The following is an 18622-nucleotide window of genomic DNA, read 5'->3' on the forward strand; positions in this document are numbered from 1 at the left end:
ATATATAAGTATGTATTAAACATACATGAGTGCACAGCAAGTTGAGTGCCTCCTGTTGGCCAAAGCACACAGCGTACAGTTGCCTTTCAATAAGCATTTAATGTTTTTGTTTTTTGTCATCAAAACGAAGCCTGTTACAGTCATGCATGCAAAATGAGCGCTTGCTCACGCAAGAACACACGCGTATGCATGTTAAATGATGAGGAATGTTGCCTCCCGGAGCCCATTCAACCATTTTGTGCTCCAATATGCACCCCAAGAAAACATTCAGCATAGTCTTAATGCTGCATTCAACGAAGGTAGGATTTCCAAACTTTTGCTCCTCCTCAGTAAAAGTGCACAAAGATATTTTTAAAAACGCTTTCCTGGAAGTCAACCTGCTGCAACAAAGCAGAATATTTTCTCACAGTGGGCCAAATCAAACATCCCACCTTTTTAAATGCAGCACAGGATGGGCTGTCATGTCAACAATTGGACAGGAAATGGTTGCTTTCATCTTTCCTGCTACTTTGGAGTTTTATTTGACAACAACTTCCCATTATCCTAAGCGACACTGACAAGACCGGAGACACGTGCGTGCGTGTGTGTGTGTGTGTGTGTACGTTAGCCAGATGAGCAGCATCCCCCGGTGGGCGCGGCCTGAGGCTCATCATCGACGATCTGTACACCTCTGCGACCGGACACCGTCTGTCCGCCGCCGCCGTTTCCCTTGGAGCGCTCCTCGGCTTGAGCGGTCTCCATCATTCCTACGTGAACGCACACATGAGCCACTCGCCGCTCCATGCGGCGTCATTTGAACTTGTGCGAATGACGGCGAAGCTTCTTACGTTTACATAAGTCCAAGAAGAGCTCCTCGATGCCACTGTTGAGTTTGGCCGACGTCTGGTAATGCTTGGCCCCCACCGATGCCGCATAACTGCGAGCGCAAGCGCGCGGTTGTTAGATTGCGTCGCTAGCGCACGACGACGTAAACTGGGCTGTGGCGTCACTTTTCTCCGTATCTTGCCTTTGCATGCTTACTCACCTTTCCGCCTCCTCTGTGGACACGTTCCTGTCTTTGTCCAAATCAATTTTGTTACCTGCACAACATTCGGGCACAGCGCCAAGTTCAGCAGTGGGGGGGACACAACAACAACAAAAAAAACTTCTCTGCTGTCCGCCACTTACCTACTATACACAAACAAATGTCGTTGCCCAACATCTTCCTCAGTTCTTTGACCCAATTCTTGACCTGCAAGGCGATCGACAAGCTCAGAGCAAATGCCGAAGGCCAACGGGCACCGCTTACCTTTTGAAAGGAGTCTTCGTCTGTGATGTCGTAAACCAGGATGGCTCCGTTGGAGTCTCTGTAGTAGATGGGACCGAGCGCGTGAAAACGCTCCTGACCCGCTGTGTCCTGCAAGTACACAGACAAAGTCATGTGACCTGGCCGGTGCACAACCCGGTCAGGTGACTGAGCTGCCGTCTTACCCAGATGGCCAAGTTGACGCGCTTTCCTGTGATGTTGAGCTTCTTGTTAAGGAAGGAAGCCTGAGCAGACACATATCAAACGAGGATGCAAGATCGAAGCAGATAATCTTTACGTTAACCCATTTGTTCCCCTTTGCTTTGAAATCAACATCATTCAAAGCAAGTTTCGGGTAATTCCTTTGTCACAATTCCAAAGAAGCTTCAAAGTGATTTCTATTTTTCCAATAGCTTGCGAACATTAATTTAGTCCGGTACTGTGGAAAAATGTGAACCCAATTTTTATTACCACCATCAAAAAGTGAATAACTTAAGTTGGATCCAAAATTATGGTAATGTCGCACTTGCTCAGTTTTCTCTTGTTGAGTTAGAGAAGTGAGATTGGGTGTAATCAACACACACACACACACACAATCTGAAGAAGTGGATTAAAAAAAGGTTGAAGAACCGCCCGGCCCTAATCTACTGAAAGATAACTTTACAAACAAGCCATAGGAGTAGTTAGACAACACGGATCCAGTTGAATAAATGTACTACATTATTTGTTACGCTTCAACAAGTAGGATCACCTGTCTGGGTGTGAACCCACATGCCAATGTGTTGAATTAACTTGTTTTACAGGGCCAATCGTATAAATCCACGCAAGACGTAAAATAAAAAAAAAGATCCACGTATGACCTGAGTCAGGATTCAAGCAAACACTGCGCGTACGCGTAATAAACCCTCGTTGAACGCTTGCCGACAAGAAAGCATTTAACGTTTTCTTTTGAGCACTTTTTTGGAGACATTGCTTTTCAAATCGAAGGTGAAAGTCCCCAGCGGGACAGCGGGGAGGAAAATCTCGCGCCCTCCACCGCCACCAAGCGCCTGCTTTCAACGCGCCGCGCAGCCGTCGGGGATGCTCGTTTTACCAGCCGCGATATCCCAAAGTCCAAGCCGCCGCCCCCGGGAAGCTCACCTGAAGAGTGGTGATGTGTTTGTCATTGAATTTGTTCTCGCAGTAGCGAAGCACCATGGACGTCTTCCCCACGCAGCCTTCTCCCAGCAGAACCACCTTGAACGAGAAGCTTTTGCCGCCGCCCGCTGCCGCCATGGCGGCCGCTCGATATGTCACAACAAGCTAGCCTTTTCCTTGACTTTCCGCCGCTGATGCTAACACGTCCCAAGTCGGCTCCTGCGTAGCTCACATTGGCTTCCGAGCGACGGAGAAGGGGAGCCGACAAATCGAAAGACACGTCGGCAGCTGCGCTGACTTTGAAAACGAGGCACCAAGGCCTACCTGTGGACATAAAAGCACTATAGAATCGTCGCCAGTGACGCCAGTGCAACTAATGGCGTCCCTTAGCTACAGTTAGCCGGCTAGCTAGCGACACCGATCGTCTATTTGGGGCGATGCAACCACTCGGTCGCCAAAACGGTGACGTCACAATCCCGGTCGTGCCAAAGCGGAATAAAATGCCGAGTGAGCGCAGTCCGAATGTAATACGCGTCACTCGCGCCACTTAGACAGATTTCTGCTCCACCTTCAAGCATCGCAAGTGGCAAAGAACCAGACACTCGTCCGCGTCAACGCGCAGAGTAGCGCGATGCTTGTCAGCAAACGATCTTCGGTGTCACATGATGGGGGTCTGCTCTTCCTCATGATCCAAGCAAACATCTGACAGCGGAAAAAAAACACAAACATCTGAGACATGTCAGCGTGACTCCAGATTCCGACGCGGCCCAATTAATCGACAACAGGGGCTGCAATCGTTATACGAGTTCGGTCCTCTTGCGGCTGTTCCAGGTTCGCGGTTCGAATATTGGCTCACCCAAAGAAGCGCTTCAAGTGGTCCCGAGTGGGAGCAGTTATGCTCGTTTATCCCAATGTGGGTTGGCAAACAGTCCGTCCGTTTTTCGTTTTGGCCTTTCCCCATCCGACAGTCGCCCGCCCCCGGACATAATTAATCGCCGAGGACAATTGAGAGCCGTAATCCGCATTTCAAAACGTATCGGTCGAGGGCCGCTCGTGGCCGGCGTGACCGCGTCACAGTTCTGAGCATCTTCTGTGCGGGGAGCGAACTGCAGAATATATTTAAAACATACTGTTGGTCATTAAGAAAACATTCATTTGCAAGTTTTTGAAATTCACAATCATTTAATTCATTCCTTTACAATGATCTTACACACTGTCCCTTTAAGTACTCCCTTCTGCTTGCACATCTAAGGATATTGTCGCACAAACTCCATTCAGGGAAAACATGAGGAAAACCCATCACAAAAACAGGAGAATTGCTGGTCATTGCTCTTCTTCTGTGGTGTTGAGTGACAACGCAGCGTCTTTAAGTGACGTTGAGGCGGGGCGAAGGGTATTTGGACAGAGCCCAGGTTGCCTACTGGCGCCGTCTATCGGTGGGACTGATCTTTCTAGTTTTGCCTGCATTTCAACAAGAGATTGGGTGATGCTGCTTCACCGAAAACCAGAAATGGTCTTTTCGGCACAATCGTTTAATCGATACCGGTCCTGAAGCATTTCGTAACAGAAGTGATCCCAGCGCACACCCGCCCACGCACACACGCAGGTGTGGCACTCCTTCCTGTTCAAAGCTCAAAGTCCATTTGACACAAACCAGACTGCCGCCACACAGCAGGAACATCAAAAAAATCTTCGACGCCTCCTTAACGCTGACATCCCCTAAAGAAAACAAACAAAAAAACCAACGTCTGCCAGGGTTCAAACATGGACATTCAAAGTCGCAAAAGGATAGGAGCCCACACCGAGGGGGACCATCAATCGGAGTGAAGGGGGGACGGGTCCGCAGCTGTCGGGTTGAAGTGGCGGCCATTTTAGTTTGAAAGGCAGGTAAGCCAGAACAACGGCGTCAACTCTGACTCACACTCACCTTTGTGCGTACGGATTAATTCACACGCGGACACCCACAAATCACACTTTTTGATGATGGAAAATAGACTCGACTTTAGAGCACAAATCAATTTTGAGCATCCTCGTCATGTTTTTGATGCCGCCGCTCACACAGCAACAAAGATTGGTGGAGCGGGACTTCCAAGTGTCCACTTGATTTGGCCAACTTGAGTTCATCCGACTTGAGCGTGTCAATCTGGAAGCCTGTGCTCCTGTTGCCTAGCAACCCGCATGCTTTCCCCTCCCTCTGAATTGAGCCCATTTCCTTCAGAGCGCCACCTGCTGACCAGCATGGAGGCTGCGGCTGTGCAAGGCGAGAGAGAAGCGCTGCGGCAGTTCTTTCGCGGTGAGACCCAGCAACGCGCGCCCCATCCGACCTCCTCCCAAAGTTCGAGCGAAAGTTCAAGACCCACTTCAAACGCAACATTTTAATGCCAATGTTACACACATCTTGCTTTTGGCCATCAAATAGAAAGGCGCAAGAACATTTCACATTTAAGACACCCGGTCAAGTGAAGCCGACCCGTCAAACTCATGCCGTCGCGTACGCGCAGGTCAAGACGTCAGGCAGGTTCTGGACAGTTCGGTTGCCGTGGATACCAGCATCCTGGAGCAGTATCTCAGCAGCGACTTCAACGCTTTGTGAGACCGCGCCGCGTGTGTGTGTGATTTAGCTGTGTTTGCATGTGACAATGTGTGCGCGTAAAACTGTACACACGCTTGATTACGCGTGAAACTGACTAAATGACTGCATGTGTGAGTGTGTGGCTGTGATTAATTGCGTGTGTCTGACTTTCTGTATGTGTTCTTTCTCTTTTTGCTACACGATGGGGTTCCTATTGCTGGTCCTTACTGACTTTAGACCTCTTATCCTTGTGGGGGGCATTTTGCTGGGTCTCAATAGTCCAGACCCCTTCATGAGGATCAAAACCTGGTTTTACAACTGAGGTTTGAATTGGCTTTTGGTTGATGTTGGGCTTAGGCAATCAGTTGGGATGGTTAGGGGCTAGGAAACGCGACAGCCACACAGATATTAAGCAAAGCCTGCGTGTGCTGTCCGTGCATGTGAACGTGTGTGTCGGGGGTGCGCGTGGACCGTACTGACGCGTTTTTGTCTTGTGGGTGCTTGCTAGCGCGCTTCCAGAGTCCCCTCCGGATTCAGATGTCTGTTCACCTGAGCGGATCCCAGGTCAATCGTCGGCCCAGCCCGCTTCTTCCTGCAAACATCCGCACCCGCGCTAAGGCTAACTTAAGTGTGGCGCCTTATTGGCAGATTTCCAAGGGGAGCATTCCTATTGGTGCGAGCGGTCAATCCATCCTGGCTACATCCCCGCGGACATGTCGCAGATGCGCCTCGGTGAGGCGGCTGAGCAGCATTTGCGTTTTGGCCAATCAAACGGCAGCTCTGTAGCTTCGCCGCCATCTGAGGGCTACAGCATCACGAGCTGGATGCCTTTGGACCGGGCGCAGCCGCCTGCCTGCCCGATGGCCTCGGCATCCCCCTCGCAAAATTGGTGAGTGATTCCTACGAGTATCGCTTATGGCGAGCAGGCTTTATCTAGCGGGAAGCCAAAAATCACACATTTTTTACATCGCAGTACATTTTCGAGGTTCAGTTGACTACTTCTAAATACATTTGTTTATGTGACTTGTTCTGTAAAAAATATATATTGCAAGTAATTTGCTTCCGTGACTTGTGTACAAAAATATATCGGAAGTACCATATTGAATGGAGCACTTCTGGCAGCCAAATTTGGGTTGGCAAGAATATGGTGACCGTGCCGGGACCGATTCAGAGAGGGTATTCTGACAAATACTGCCTTTGTGGGGTAAGATTGAAAGAAATGAGTTCCCCAATTTTCATTCATCCCAGAGGAGAGCCTTGTCGCCACAAATGAAGGTCTGAAAAGCTCAAGCAGGTGAAGCAGCTGGCGTTTTGCCGTTTGTCTCCAGCTCCCCCGACAGAAGCAAAAGGAAAAGATGCGAGTCACACAACTCATCGTCGGGACTTGATCCGCTTGCGCCGGGTTGCGACGGGACCCGAGGAGGACGCCACGAGATCTCGGGCGGCAGTTTGAGATGGGAGCCATTCCTTTCGGCCCAGTGGACTGCCGCCCTGGATGCTAACTTACGCGCCATGTGAGTCATCCGCCGGAGCTTAGCTGCCCGGAGCCAGCGTCAGTCCCGTCTCATGCGCGCAGACATCCTCCGGCGTTGGAGGTGACCGCGGACAAAGGCTTCAACTTCTCGCCGGTGGATGACGCGTTCGTGTGCCAGAAGAAGAACCACTTCCAGGTGACGGTTCACGTGGCCATGACCACAGAGCCCGCATATATGAGAACGTCGTGCGGCGTGCATCAGCTGGACCACTTGAACGTCAACGTGTTTGGGGTCAAGGTCAGCGTCAGTCAGCTTAATCGCAAACGCGGCGCAGCTAATGAGCGAGCGTTCTCACCAGATGGAATGTCCCGAGCATCACGTGACCATGGAGCAGTCTCAGACCGACCGCACCAAGAAGCCGTTGAGACCCGTCAGGTGGGCCGACTTACATGGCGGGCAGGCGAGGCAGCGCGCCTCGACGTGATTGTTGTTCGATTCTCGCAGAGTCGGCGTGACGAGCGGCACCACGAGCAAAGTGACCTTAGGCCGGCTTCACTTCAGCGAGACCACCGCCAACAACATGAGAAAGAAGGGACGCCCTAACCCAGACCAGAGGTCGGTTGACTTTTTCCGGCCCGAGGTGTGTGCGAATGTTTTGGTGCGCTTGCTAACTGCGCACGTGCACAGATACTTCCAGATGGTGGTGGGGCTGTACGGTGCCGTCAAGGATGAAGGCAAAGCCCAGGAGTCTTTCCTCCTGGCCGCCCTAGTGTCCGAGAGAGTGATCGTCAGGGTAAGTGCTCGCAGGCTCCCCAAAGGCCGCCCTCTTTGTTTCGTTTTGCACCGGTTCTCAACCAGGGCCGCGGGGGCGGGGGGACGGACGTGCAGGCTTCCAACCCGGGCCAGTTCGAGATGGACGGCGACGCCCTGTGGCAGCGCGGGACGGCACACGACGCGGTGGCCTGCCACGGCCGGGTGGGCATCAATACGGACTCTCCCGACGAGGCGCTGGTGGTCTGCGGCAACGCCACAGTCATGGGCCGTGTCATGCAGCCCTCCGACCGGCGCGCCAAGCGCATCATCCGGGAGGTGCGCACGGCAAGTGAGCCGGCGAAGTGGGCGTCTTATACAGCGCTGGTCTCGTCTCGTCTCGTCAGGTGAATGCCGAGGAGCAGCTCAGGAGGATCGCGCGCATGAGGCTGGTGGAGTTTGACTACAAGCCCGAGTTCGCCACGCAGATGGGCATCGAGCGCACGCGGCAGACAGGTTAACAACGAGCCGGGGGTGGGGGGGCTGCTCTATGCCACCGAGGGAACACAGGTAAAGCCCGTGACTTTTCAGGCGTGCTGGCTCAAGAGGTGAAGGAGCTTCTCCCAACGGCCGTCAAGAATGCAGGCGACGTCACGTGCCGCGACGGCCACAAGATCGACAACTTCCTGCTGGTGGACAAGGTGCGGAATGTATCTGCTCGTCCTCACTGCCTTTCCTCTGTCTTTGCTACCTTCCTCCCTCCAGGATCAGATCTTTATGGAGAACGTGGGCGCCGTGCAGCAGCTCTCCAAGATGGCCGACAGTCTGGAGACGCGCGTGAGCGAGCTGGAGGTTTGGAAGCGACGCCTGGCCAAGCTCAAGAGCCTGACAGGAAGTCTGCGCTCCGGCGGGTACTTGGTCCTGCCCCCCTCCCCCAATCGCGCATTCAAAATACAAGCCCTCTGTCTGGTCCCCACAGGTCGTCAAGGAAATTGAGCGCTACGTCGACAGCGGCTCCAAGTTTTGACTCGCCTCCCAAGGGCTCCGAGACGGACGCCGACGGCTGCCCGTCGCAGAAACTCTTCCGAGCCGGCCTGATCACGTTGTGCTTGGCCGTGGCTGTCGGGTAAGCTTTGATGTCGCTCCCGCCAGCCGTTTTTGCGGTGGACAAAATGGCTTACGTATCGAGCAGAGATAGGGAAAGCCAGTTCCCGAAAGGTCAAACCCTGCCATGTTTTAGCTTTAGCCACAGGTTGACATGCCAGTTGTACCTGGACCTGGGTTTCCCCATCTATGGTGGATGATGACATCATCATTATTTCAGTGTTTTTCTGAAAATCTCCTGTGTGTGTGCGTGTGCATGCCTCAGCATCATCACCATCGGCGTGGTGTGCCTACTCAACTTAACGCGACGCAACGTTGACCCTTCCGTTGGAGTCAGGTAAATTTCACTTTTGCATGATACTGTTCGTGTGTTGCCTCTGTTCATTCTTTCTGCAATGTATCTTGGAAAAAAAAGCTTCATGGCACATGAGTTAGACCCGACTCAAATGGATATTTTGACGCTGATGGTGACTTTTGGAAGAAAAAAAATACATATTAAATCAAAAAGAGCCTTTCTTCCCTCCGAACCAAATTCAATAGGCATCAATACAAAAAAAAACATTCAACCATTCAACTAGTCATAACACAAACATGTTATTATAAGTTCTTTTTTTTTTTAACGATATATAAAAGCTGTCTGTAGTAATTTTTTTGTATCAAGTAGTGACAACTGGGTCAATTCCTTGCGCAACTTGCTTGCATTGCTCACCTACAAATAGCAGCCATGTGGACAAGTATTTTTGGCTGAATTTTGTAGGGGCATAACGAGCCGGCCTATTTATTTGAAATGGATCTGAATACAAAAGAAAAAAAAAAACGTCTGGTGAGTGCTTCTATGTGGCATCCCAAAACAACCTTGTGTTCAAGAGGAAGACTTTTAGACTTACTTGCACTTGACTTGTTGCCGATCCTGCTACAATGGAGTCGGTATCATCCTGACGCCCACTTTTTGATGTGCTCCCTGATTGTTTCTGTCAAAGCGGACACAAATTCATGTTTGGGATGCAGTGGACAAAAAAACGTCCCAAAAACGGACCAAATGACAAAAGAGCGAAAAGAACAAAATGCTTAAAACAACAAAGCACACATTAAGCGGCTAAACACCTGAGACGTCCTTGGAAGACCATGTGGCGTGACCCAAAGACCTGCATGCTGTTTGTTTTTGTGCGCATTAGTAACAGCAGCGTTCTTCCCACACCTGGCGGCAGCAGCAGCTCAGGTAAGGCGGGGCACGCACGGCACAACATAAGTCGCGGAAGCCAACCGCGGCCAAGAAAAGTGATTGAACGCGTGTGCGGCTTGGGACGGTAGCGCCGTCCGTCGCCCCCCCGGGGCCGTGGCCCCCCGACGTTCACTTCTGCGAGCTGTTGTACTGCGACACAGTGTACTGCTGCCCCTCGCCGCCAGTGGGCGGGCGCCACATCCACGCCGGCGACGGGGCAGGTAAGCAGCTGCCGGCGCCGCCGCATGTGCCCGCGCGCCAGCGAGTGACGACGTCGGCTTGTTTGTTTGCAGAGAAAAGCAGCGAACACTTCCTCCACGATCTTCAAAGCTCAGCGGACTGTACGTAGGGCCGCCGCCGGCCGTTTGCGCGGAGCTGCCCGTGCCATCTGTGTTTGTGTGCGAGACAGGGACCAACACCACCATCGAGTCCTTCACAATCAAAGAGAACCAGCAGGTGATCGACAGCCGCTACTGCGTGCGAGATGAGTGCGGGTAAGTGCGCTGAGACACTATAAAGATGACACAAATGGCCAGCAGAGGGCGCTAACCGTCACTCATTTGTCGCTTCCAGACCAGACAGATTCGTCTTCCAAGTCCCCGTCAGTCCGTTTGTTCCCACCAACATGCGAGTGACCCTCCTCATGAAGTGAGGCTAATTAGCGCGGGCGCCAACGCACACGTCGGTCAGTGGTTGAACCGCGTGCGCGCGTGTGCTCAGTTCCACAGAGCTCCTGGTCGTGCACCTGTGCGCCTCTCACGAGTCGTCCAGCTGTCTCGCCCCCAACGACAGACTCGTGGTTAGCGGCAGTCAGTACCCCTCAAACACTCAGGTGACAGAAGTGCGCACGCCCCCGGTGGCCGGGAGGACCAGCGCTCACCCGGCCGTTGCTTTGCAGGGGGAACACGAGTGGCCGCTTCACGTGGCTCGGCTTCACCGCAGCTCCTACCACTTTCGATCCGCGGTGGCCGTAAGAACGCACATACATACGAGCGCATTTAACATGTGGAGAAAAAAATTATATGACAGACTCAATTCATGATTCCGATATTCTTTAGCTGCAGAGATACCAAAAGCTATCCGAATTTCCCCGTTCGCTCATCCCCGCATTGGAACTTTCGGCATATGTCCGAGTGAGCTATTGTAAAAAGGAACGGCAAAAGTTCAACCCGACAGGCGGCGTGCGTCCGTGTAAACCAAGGCTCTCCACTTGTACGCAGGGCCAAGCCGACTGCAATACCGACCATCACTTCGGAGGGGCGCTGTTCACAGACTACCATTTCTACTTCTACCGCCGCTGTGGCAACTGACGCCATTTCCTCGTCCCAGTCCAGTCTTCCTTCAAAATGTGATTGAATAAAATGAATAAAGAGTACATTCAAAACGTACATAAAACGACTCCGAGTTCAAACATTTTCCTGCGTCAATGCATCATGATGTCCCGCAGAACGGACGGGTGGATGCCGGCGGCCAGCAGACTTTGCTGCAGTCGTCGCGCTGTGGCGTTCCTCCCTTGCGATCGCCGCCATACCAACAGCGCGGCCAGCGCTGCGTCGCGACTACAAAGCGGGTGGTCGGCGCGGCAATGGAACAAGGCGGCGGACGACAGGCCCAGGTCCATGGCCACCGACTCCCAGTCGCCGCCCAGGACCGAGGCCAGACGCGAAAGCTGACGCTCGGACGGGACCCGGCGGGCCGCGTCGTCCGGAAGGCCGCACGCCGCCTCTGACACACAGCACACACAGGCAGCCTGCCGTCACCACCTTTGCTGCTTGCTTCTCTCCCTTGGTAACAATGGGGGTCAAATGGAATACCTTTCCATGTTCTCTAACCGGTGCACTCTTGAATCGGAGATATTCTAACTTTTACATGATCCTCTCAGTTTTGGTAATATTCCTGCGTGTGAACAAGGATGGACACGGACGTTGGTTCGGTAAGCTCGCTTATCTTATTGAAAAAATGCCGCGACGACCTCAGCTAACACGAGCTACAGTTAGCTGCAACAAGGACTTGCTACGAACAGCCAATTGGTGTCCCCCTCTAACTCGTCTCACTACGGTCCTTCGGCGCGTCTTATATTTGGGGGGGATTAAGGTATTTTGTTGTTCGAATATATTTATTCAGTGTAGCAAATTATGGAGTAGATAATGATGCAATTATTCTTGACACGTTTTATCCATCAGGTGGTTGGGTCATCACAATTATATAATTCAAGGATAAATGACCATGCATTTAAGGTTGAAGTACATTATTTGCCACCAGTAAAACATTGAATTTCTATGCATTTTTTAAAACTCTCAGTCCATTACAGAAACTTGACAACGAAATAATTAGCGAAAACAGTAGAACGCCAAAGCAAATCTTTCAATGCCTTGATTACACGCTAACAGTCACCTTTCTACATTTTGCTCGTTGAACACTATAAATAGAATATTGAAAGTTAGTCAGGCGGTCATACCGGTAGTCGACGACGTTGCGAGGCGGCCGCTTCGAACCTCGTCGAGCTCTTCTAGAAGTCGTTCTCGGAGCCAGGGGAAGTCGCCGAGAGCTCGGAGGAAGCAGTCGAAGGCTTTGGGTCCCCGCTTCGGCAGCAGGTCGAGCAGCCGGAGGCACCGCTTCCGCTCGGTGTTCTCCGCCAAAATGTCCTCCACCTGCGCGGGCGTCACCACGTCCTCCTGATACAAGAAGGGCAGCACGCCATCCGACACCAGCAGCTGCTCGGATAAGTCCACGCGCAACTTCTGCAGAACGTCTTTATGTACAGGATCCATGCTGATGCCGGCCGGCATACTTCGGCTTCCGCTGCTTCCTCTTCTTTGCGCTGCCAACTTCCGCTTTCCGCCCCTCTCTTTCGTGATTCGATCAGAAACAAGAAGGAGGAACTTTTGTCATTGCCAATCTGCTCACTTTATTCGTTCACGACTCACACAAGTACACATTATCTATTCGCTTTTTTTTTTTTTTTTTTTTACTAAAGTAATAAAAAAATATTGATTTAATCATTTCATTTAAAACTAGAAAAAATGACTATTACAGAAATTAAAACAGAATCGCAACTAAATGTGGTAAAACGCTGCTTTCTGCTCCATTTTATTGAAAACATTCAACTCCTAGCATAACTGCCATCGAAAGGACCGGGACACGGAAGGCTTTTTAATTTTTATTTTCCTTTTAATTTGCCATACCAACAGTGACCGCTGGGCGACAGTACGTATTGTTTTTAGCAACTCCTTCGGAGATCCAGCGGAAGTAGTCTGTTGACACCGACTCGCCCGGGAATTTTGATCAGTTGGGGGCATTTTTTTGGGGAGGGGGGGCTAGGTCGAGTAAGTTGTTGTTTATATTTATGATTTTTCGTTGAAAGCGTCGGTTGTATTTCGGTAAAATCTTTTTCGAGGCCGGCTTATTTCCCCCCATCTTTTCTCAACGTTTAAACCGTCAATTCGCGATTCCAACAAGCCCAATAGCAGCGCCGACCAGTACTGGATTCCATTGGGCAAGTGGTTTGCGCGTACGCCTTGTACTTTCGAGTTCCGGGGTTCGAAACCCGCTTCAGCGAAATCAGATTCTGTTCTCACCGTGCGCGGCAGTTCGCGTCAATCTTGCTATGCTTTGAAATTAACGTTAGATATTTAAAAGCCGTGCAATTCGGAACTTAAAAAAATACAGTGTGTGAGAGAGACTACTTATCACCATGCAGTTACAATGAGTGGCTTTGAATAGAAAACAAAAAAAGGAATTAACTTTAATGTTTGAAGTGAAATATCTTAGTACTATATACACATTTAAGAAATTTTCATGACTATTCCTTTAGTTGTTAATTCCAATTTTGTTTTCGATTCAAAGCTACTCAAGATTCTCGGGTAATTAATATTTAATGAATAATATCGCTTGGAAGCTGTTCCCTCATTTAATCGAGTCGATGTTCCCTGCCTTCCACGCAGGCATGGAGTCCACCAAGAGCCGATTCGCTCATCTGCTGGAGCCCATCAGGGACCTGGCTGAGAACTGGAACCTGGATCTGGCTGCCGAGCTCAATGACTACCTGGAGGAGGTTGGTGACTTTTGTGCCCAAACCCGGCCGATGAACAAGAGGCGGTGCGCTTTTGAACCTACGTACGTACATGCGTTGCAGCTGGACGAGATGAGCATCACACTAGATGAAGAGAAAATCCAAGTGAACTTTGTGGAGGCGGCGCTGCTCATCCAGAGTTCTACCTGCATCTACAGCAAGAAGGTAGACAGGAACCCGGCTGCTGAACACGTTTTGATTTCAAATTGTCGCCTGCACGCAGCCAGCTTCCAAATCTTTTACAACTTGGCTATTCTTGAAAGGGGAAGAAAAAAACAAAAACGTTCATTCAAAAATCAAGAGCATTAGAATATTATTCTCTGTGACATTATCAGTGTTCAACCTCCTCTTTCTTATTTCCAATACAGCCGCTGTAACGTTAAACCCCAAGACCCGTTTCTGAAAAAAAGGGGGAGAAAATTAGTTTTTTTTTTTTTTGTGGGGGAAACTTTTTGTTGGTTCAACTCAGCACCTTTGCTCTCTAACGGCCAACTGTAGTGCGACAACCCACGATGACCTTGACGATGATGCGCTTGCAGGTGGAGATGCTGCACAATCTGGTCTATCAAACTTTGGAGGACATCCGGCAGTCAAACAAGTAAGAAACACGTCAACTCTGCCTTTGAACATCCTTTCATTTTTTTAAATTTTTTTAGGAATGACAGGCAAAGAAACGAAACGACGGCGCGCGAAGATGGTGGCGAGGCTCGCCCGGCGGCTGATGAAGACAGCATCTACGACGACGTGAGAAACAGCGAGTGCGCCAACACGGGTATGTACTCTCTGACTTGCGGCCGTTGCAGTTTTGCGAAGTGGACATCGAGCCGTCCGACTGCATCGACGCGGAGGAAACCGGAGCGGACATGGCGGAAGCCGGCGCGGTCAGACGCGGCAACGCACGTGCGCGCGCATTCATGACAAAGGCCCGACAGCTGACGGCGGCCGTTGTCTGGTTTTAGTGGGCCAAGTTGGCGTTCCTCCCTCCGTTGGCTCTGATCCACCCCGAAATGAGAGAAAGGCGCAAATTTCCCCTCATCAGGTGGGCCGCGCCGCCTTTAGCCCCCATCACCCGAGCTCCGCAACTTCATTTGCGTGTGTGTGTGTGTCAGTGCCAAAGGCGAGGTGCTGGGTAGCCAAAAAAGATTCTGGATGAACACTTTCCTGCCGGGACCTGACGGCATGATCCGCATAACAGCGCGCTCCGCTGCCAGCGCGCCTCGACAGGACACAGGTAACGCACGCACACATGCTCCAGCCATGATCGGACACGTATGTTCATCCTGCCAGGTGTGGTCGACCGACCCCAAGTCCCGGCAGATGGACTTGACGATAGCTTCCTCCCGGCCGACGCCCACGAAGAAGCGGAAGCAGACGAGCGCTTTGAAAGGCAGCAGGTGGGCCAGGCCGCGTGGCTAGGAGCGCCCGCATATTCATCGACGTTGCCTTCAGGCGCGGAGCGGAGAAGAGCGACGGGCGGTCGTCGAAGGTGCGGCGGTCGCCGAAGTTGCGGCGGGCCCCGAACCGGCGGCGGGCCCCGAACCGGCGGCGGCCCCCTCTGTACGGTGATCCCAACCCGCGCTCCTGTCCCTCCGGCTCAGCTTGACGCCACCCGCTCGCCGTTTCAGCTCAACCCGTGGATGCTGGCCGACGCCTACGCCGCCCTACCGCAGGACAACGCCTTCAAGTCGGGTCGGCCGAAGGCGGACTTGACGGCTCCGCCCGTCGCTTCAGGAAAGCCGTACAAGGTTCCGGACGGTCTGGACGAGGAAGGCAAGAGGAAACGCCAGGCTCCGGCGCCAACCCCTCCGGACTTCTTTACTTGGTTCAAACAAAGATGTGAGACCCGGAGCCTCCGCAGGAACCTTTTTTCTTCACGCCACATCAAGGTTGCTTCTTCTTCTTCTGCAGTTGAGCCTCCTGCATGCAAGCTCAGAACAGGACCCACCTGCACAGGTACGCAGATGCGCCCGCTTAGCTTGAGGCCGCACGCAAATCCTAATGAGGAGGCTGGCTTTGGGCGCAGACCTCCACTACATTCATCAGAGACTCCTCCAAAAGAGCGGCAGGAAACCATTGGCACTTCACGGTTTGGATGAGGACCCCGTGGAGCCAGACGACGCGGAAACACGAGAAGACCAGGGGGGCCCCGGGGACGGCTCGGAGGAGCGCGACCTTCAGGGTAACGCCGTGAGCGTTTTGCATTTCAAATGCGGAGCTACGCGCTCAGAAGATGGAGGCGGACGGCCGGAGCGCATTGCAAAATCCTTTTCAAATATGAATGTGAAAATGAGAGCAAGCAGATGCTTGGTAAATCACTTGTTTTGGATTCCTCGAGATCAAGTCCATTTTCCTCCCCATCAATTTCTCTTTGCTAAAAGACCACTAGTAAGTTGAAGGCACATATTGTATTTAAAACGGCGCCATGGAACATGTTCCTACACGGAACCAGTGACCCGGGGAAAGAGGAAAAAAGTTTTGAAGCCTTACAACGCAGCACTTGTATGTGTGCGGACGCAGATCCCGATCAGCAGGAGCAGGGCGACGTGTTCCCGGGTGAGTCCGAGCGAGACGCTGCAGACGCTATGCATTTGGATTATGAGGCGCAGGCCCAGGGGCACGTGGTAGGTGATGACATCGCGCCTTGCGTGAACGGCCGGAGTGGCACGGACGCCCGCCCGTATGCTCGCCTTTAGGAGCAGATGGCCAGGAACTGCCAGGACTACAAGCAGGGGGTTGACTTGTCCCGCCGGGTCCAAGAATGGAAGGACAAGCTGCGCCAGCGGGTAAAAGGCCGCCTCCGCCGCCGGGCGCGCCTTCTCCGGACTGACGCAGTCCGTTCCCGTGGGCAGCAAGGGACGCGGCCGCCCTTCGACATCCGCGAGTACGCCGACAGGGTGGTGGCGGCGTTGGGCGCCGCGGGCCAGCGCCGCTCCTTCGCGTCCGTGGCGAGCGGCGCGGACAATTCCCAAGTCTGCATGTTGCTGATGGCGTCCCTGCAGCTGGTGAGTGGGCTACGGCCTCGGACGCGGCGTCGGCGGCGCGCTGACGCCGGTGCCCCTCGCAGGCCAACGAAGGCGCGGTGGCCATCGACAGCGCCGCGGGTCTGGACGAGAGCGTAGACTCCATGGGCTTGACGCTGCTCAGCTGCGACGGAGCCTCAGACGGGTTCGCCGGGCCGTCCGCGCTTCCTCCTCAAAATGAGCTCCCGCCTGCGCCGTGACGTTCCGCGCCACATACGTGTGCTGTTCCTGTTCAATGCACTCAATGTTCAAATAAAACTATTTTCGCATCTCCTCAAATGTCAGCGCTTTCATTGTATCTGACAGCCAGGGTTGTTCCCAGAAGGGTGCGGCCATGCGGGCGTCAGGAGCTTCGCTGGGCCATGTGTCGGCGGACGCTTTGCGCGATGTGCTCCTTGTCCTTGAGGCGGTTGTAGTAGTCCACCAAGAGTCCGTCGGGGCCCAGCAGGTAGATGAGGACAGAGTGGTCCACCAGGTAGTCGCCATCTTGGTCGGGCGGCCCCCGGCTGGCGTACACGCGGTAGTCGCGCCCCGCCTCTTGCACCTCTTCGGGCGTGCCGGTCAGGCCCACCTGAGGGGGAAAAAAATGGATGTAAAGTATGATGTTCAAAGCACCTTCGTCGCGTCCCGCTTTTCCGACGTAGACTTTTCAAAACGGTCCTACCAGTCGGGGGTGAAAGTCTTTGACGTAGCGGGCCAGCGCCTCGACGCCGTCGCGCTCGGGGTCCACCGTGATGAAGAGCGGCTGCACGGGCGGCAGCGAGGCGTCGGCATCCAGCTCGGCCACAACGGCGGTCATCTTGTCCAGCTCGTCGGGACAGATGTCGGGACAGCGCGTGAAGCCGAAGTAGAGCAGCACCCAGTGGCCCAGGAAGTCCAGCTTACCGCGGCGCTCCCCGCGGTGGTCCAGCAGGCTGAAGTTGCCCCGGCCCAGGGCCACGCGCCGCAGCTGCTCGGCACGCGCCCGCCGCTCCTCCCGCCGCTTTTCCTGGTCCAGGTGCCACCACGCCGCCAGCAGGCCACCGCCCAGCACCAGCGTCACCGCCGCACGCGTCCTCAGCCTCAGTTTTGCAGGAGGCTCGCCTCGAGAGGAGAAGAGGCGAGCGGGGGGAGACGTGTTGTGGCGTGGCAAAACTCCTCGGAGAAGCGTCAAAATGCATCTGAGTGCTGACATCCTGGAGTGCACGTTGCTAGCATTAAAAAAACAAACAAAAAATCTTTCACAGATAAAGCACCGCAGACATGAACATTCTTCGGCTCCTTGTTTTCTTCAAATACTGCTGCAACCATCAGTCAATGACTGCGTTCGACAACTAGTCTTCTCGGTGACATTGTTCTTGCCCTTCTGACAACTGGCAATTGAATGTTTGTGCATTTGCTACACACTCAATTTGAAACGACACGACGGTGATAGAAATGGAAAACGCCAAAGCCAAAGGAGACTGGCTGAAAAAAAAAGGAGACTGACAGTAATTGTCTACAGGCAGCAATTTTGGAGCGGAGCTTCACCTTTGGATGTTGCCCTTGCCCTCCTCGTGCATGCAATCTTTCAACGTTTCCGGCGATAAAGAAATTGAAACTTACGTGCTGTTATTTCCACGAGCGTCCAACTGCACAAAAAAAAAAGCGAAAACAGAAATAAAAGCGAAAAGAACTACGTCTTTGCGGCATTTGAGGCCAATTCTTGTTTGCATAAATGTTCCGGAAGTTTTCTTCCTCTTTGAAGGAAATGGGGGTTAGCAACTAGTGTAAATGGACACCACCGCCATCTATTGGGTTGGAGAACTTTGCTCAACGCTCTTATTTTTCAAGTCTTTCGAAATAACAAATAAATACGTGCAAAGATGTGCAAATGACATAACGATCGCCAGGGGATGCAAACAATTAGAGTCAGTAGTATAAAGGGGCCGGCCCAATCCGCGAGACACACTTCCACACTATGCCATCAACTGCCATTGTCCTAGTTTCTTTCTTCCTTTTATTTG

General features: G+C 52.6%; 5 protein-coding genes across 15 annotated transcripts; 2 read left to right on the top strand and 3 right to left on the bottom strand.

Annotated features, from left to right (window-relative positions):
* Positions 1 to 79: 79 nt before the first annotated feature.
* Positions 80 to 2817, bottom strand: rab21 (RAB21, member RAS oncogene family). Its single transcript, XM_088405938.1, has 7 exons — positions 2426 to 2817; positions 1471 to 1530; positions 1289 to 1396; positions 1168 to 1231; positions 1025 to 1079; positions 828 to 916; positions 80 to 746 (listed from the first exon to the last, which is right to left on the bottom strand). The coding sequence occupies exons 1-7, from the start codon at positions 2558 to 2560 to the stop codon at positions 604 to 606; spliced, it is 654 nt and encodes a 217-aa protein (XP_088262064.1). The 5' UTR covers positions 2561 to 2817; the 3' UTR covers positions 80 to 603.
* Positions 2818 to 3188: 371 nt separating this feature from the next.
* On the bottom strand, positions 3189 to 15854 carry cradd (CARD and death domain containing adaptor protein). 2 transcript variants are annotated; one of them, XR_015864115.1, is made up of 5 exons: positions 14090 to 15854; positions 12004 to 14016; positions 10935 to 11270; positions 9211 to 9294; positions 3189 to 4141 (listed from the first exon to the last, which is right to left on the bottom strand). XR_015864115.1 is itself a non-coding variant. In XM_088405942.1 (3 exons), exons 2-3 carry the CDS (start codon positions 12332 to 12334, stop codon positions 10969 to 10971), a joined length of 633 nt encoding a protein of 210 aa, XP_088262068.1. In that variant the 5' UTR covers positions 12335 to 14016; positions 14090 to 15854; the 3' UTR covers positions 10581 to 10968. The 2 variants fall into 2 exon arrangements, 1 of the variants encoding a protein (XP_088262068.1); XM_088405942.1 differs by lacking the exons at positions 3189 to 4141; positions 9211 to 9294 and having other exon boundaries at positions 10581 to 11270.
* myrfl (myelin regulatory factor like) lies at positions 4164 to 11633 on the top strand. 3 transcript variants are annotated; one of them, XM_088405881.1, is made up of 25 exons: positions 4164 to 4309; positions 4641 to 4715; positions 4924 to 5011; positions 5503 to 5558; positions 5643 to 5883; positions 6323 to 6508; positions 6571 to 6766; positions 6828 to 6904; positions 6974 to 7084; positions 7157 to 7262; positions 7358 to 7558; positions 7627 to 7735; positions 7811 to 7920; positions 7985 to 8130; positions 8199 to 8345; positions 8589 to 8660; positions 9499 to 9542; positions 9635 to 9766; positions 9839 to 9886; positions 9955 to 10039; positions 10119 to 10193; positions 10266 to 10377; positions 10444 to 10515; positions 10766 to 10893; positions 10993 to 11631. In XM_088405881.1, the coding sequence occupies exons 2-24, from the start codon at positions 4661 to 4663 to the stop codon at positions 10853 to 10855; spliced, it is 2559 nt and encodes an 852-aa protein (XP_088262007.1). In that variant the 5' UTR covers positions 4164 to 4309; positions 4641 to 4660; the 3' UTR covers positions 10856 to 10893; positions 10993 to 11631. The 3 variants fall into 3 exon arrangements, with proteins under 3 accessions (XP_088262007.1, XP_088262008.1, XP_088262006.1); XM_088405882.1 differs by lacking the exon at positions 10444 to 10515 and having other exon boundaries at positions 10993 to 11633; XM_088405880.1 differs by lacking the exon at positions 10993 to 11631 and having other exon boundaries at positions 10766 to 10920.
* Positions 12510 to 16916, top strand: ncaph2 (non-SMC condensin II complex, subunit H2). Of its 7 annotated transcripts, XM_088405895.1 has the most exons (14): positions 12845 to 13599; positions 13681 to 13782; positions 14157 to 14215; positions 14274 to 14361; positions 14421 to 14498; positions 14577 to 14656; positions 14727 to 14848; positions 14905 to 15011; positions 15067 to 15174; positions 15243 to 15570; positions 15641 to 15796; positions 16135 to 16238; positions 16311 to 16619; positions 16682 to 16916. In XM_088405895.1, the coding sequence occupies exons 1-14, from the start codon at positions 13423 to 13425 to the stop codon at positions 16835 to 16837; spliced, it is 1974 nt and encodes a 657-aa protein (XP_088262021.1). In that variant the 5' UTR covers positions 12845 to 13422; the 3' UTR covers positions 16838 to 16916. The 7 variants fall into 7 exon arrangements, with proteins under 7 accessions (XP_088262019.1, XP_088262014.1, XP_088262016.1 ...); XM_088405893.1 differs by adding an exon at positions 12510 to 12752 and having other exon boundaries at positions 13490 to 13599; positions 14905 to 15570; XM_088405890.1 differs by having other exon boundaries at positions 12840 to 13041; positions 13490 to 13599; positions 14905 to 15570.
* sco2 (synthesis of cytochrome C oxidase 2) lies at positions 16008 to 18585 on the bottom strand. Of its 2 annotated transcripts, none has more exons than XM_088405927.1 (3): positions 18222 to 18585; positions 17302 to 17812; positions 16008 to 17208 (listed from the first exon to the last, which is right to left on the bottom strand). In XM_088405927.1, exons 1-3 carry the CDS (start codon positions 18329 to 18331, stop codon positions 16981 to 16983), a joined length of 849 nt encoding a protein of 282 aa, XP_088262053.1. In that variant the 5' UTR covers positions 18332 to 18585; the 3' UTR covers positions 16008 to 16980. The 2 variants fall into 2 exon arrangements, with proteins under 2 accessions (XP_088262053.1, XP_088262052.1); XM_088405926.1 differs by having other exon boundaries at positions 17302 to 17827.
* Between the last annotated feature and the right edge of the window lie 37 nt (positions 18586 to 18622).

Source organism: Hippichthys cyanospilos, chromosome 22 (assembly GCF_059441005.1).
Source record: "Hippichthys cyanospilos isolate Australia breed blue-spotted pipefish chromosome 22, RoL_Hcya_1.0, whole genome shotgun sequence".
NCBI classification, from domain to species: domain Eukaryota; kingdom Metazoa; phylum Chordata; class Actinopteri; order Syngnathiformes; family Syngnathidae; genus Hippichthys; species Hippichthys cyanospilos.

Coding starts and splice junctions, on each gene's coding strand:
- rab21 (XM_088405938.1), bottom strand. CDS start 2,560: ATGGCGGCAGCGGGCGGCGGCAAAAGCTTCTCGTTCAAGGTGGTTCTG. Junction 1,080..1,167: donor CATTTGTTTGTGTATAGTAG/GTAAGTGGCGGA, acceptor AATGTTGTGCAG/GTAACAAAATTGATTTGGAC. Junction 747..827: donor CTTCTTGGACTTATGTAAAC/GTAAGAAGCTTC, acceptor GCGTTCACGTAG/GAATGATGGAGACCGCTCAA.
- myrfl (XM_088405881.1), top strand. CDS start 4,661: ATGGAGGCTGCGGCTGTGCAAGGCGAGAGAGAAGCGCTGCGGCAGTTC. Junction 4,716..4,923: donor GCTGCGGCAGTTCTTTCGCG/GTGAGACCCAGC, acceptor GCGTACGCGCAG/GTCAAGACGTCAGGCAGGTT. Junction 7,263..7,357: donor CCGAGAGAGTGATCGTCAGG/GTAAGTGCTCGC, acceptor ACGGACGTGCAG/GCTTCCAACCCGGGCCAGTT.
- cradd (XM_088405942.1), bottom strand. CDS start 12,334: ATGCCGGCCGGCATCAGCATGGATCCTGTACATAAAGACGTTCTGCAG. Junction 11,271..12,003: donor CGCAACGTCGTCGACTACCG/GTATGACCGCCT, acceptor GCTGTGTGTCAG/AGGCGGCGTGCGGCCTTCCG.
- ncaph2 (XM_088405888.1), top strand. CDS start 13,423: ATGAATAATATCGCTTGGAAGCTGTTCCCTCATTTAATCGAGTCGATG. Junction 13,600..13,680: donor TCAATGACTACCTGGAGGAG/GTTGGTGACTTT, acceptor CATGCGTTGCAG/CTGGACGAGATGAGCATCAC. Junction 14,657..14,726: donor CGCAAATTTCCCCTCATCAG/GTGGGCCGCGCC, acceptor TGTGTGTGTCAG/TGCCAAAGGCGAGGTGCTGG.
- sco2 (XM_088405926.1), bottom strand. CDS start 18,331: ATGCAAACAAGAATTGGCCTCAAATGCCGCAAAGACGTAGTTCTTTTC. Junction 17,828..18,221: donor GCTCGTGGAAATAACAGCAC/GTAAGTTTCAAT, acceptor TTTTAATGCTAG/CAACGTGCACTCCAGGATGT. Junction 17,209..17,301: donor AAGACTTTCACCCCCGACTG/GTAGGACCGTTT, acceptor TTTCCCCCTCAG/GTGGGCCTGACCGGCACGCC.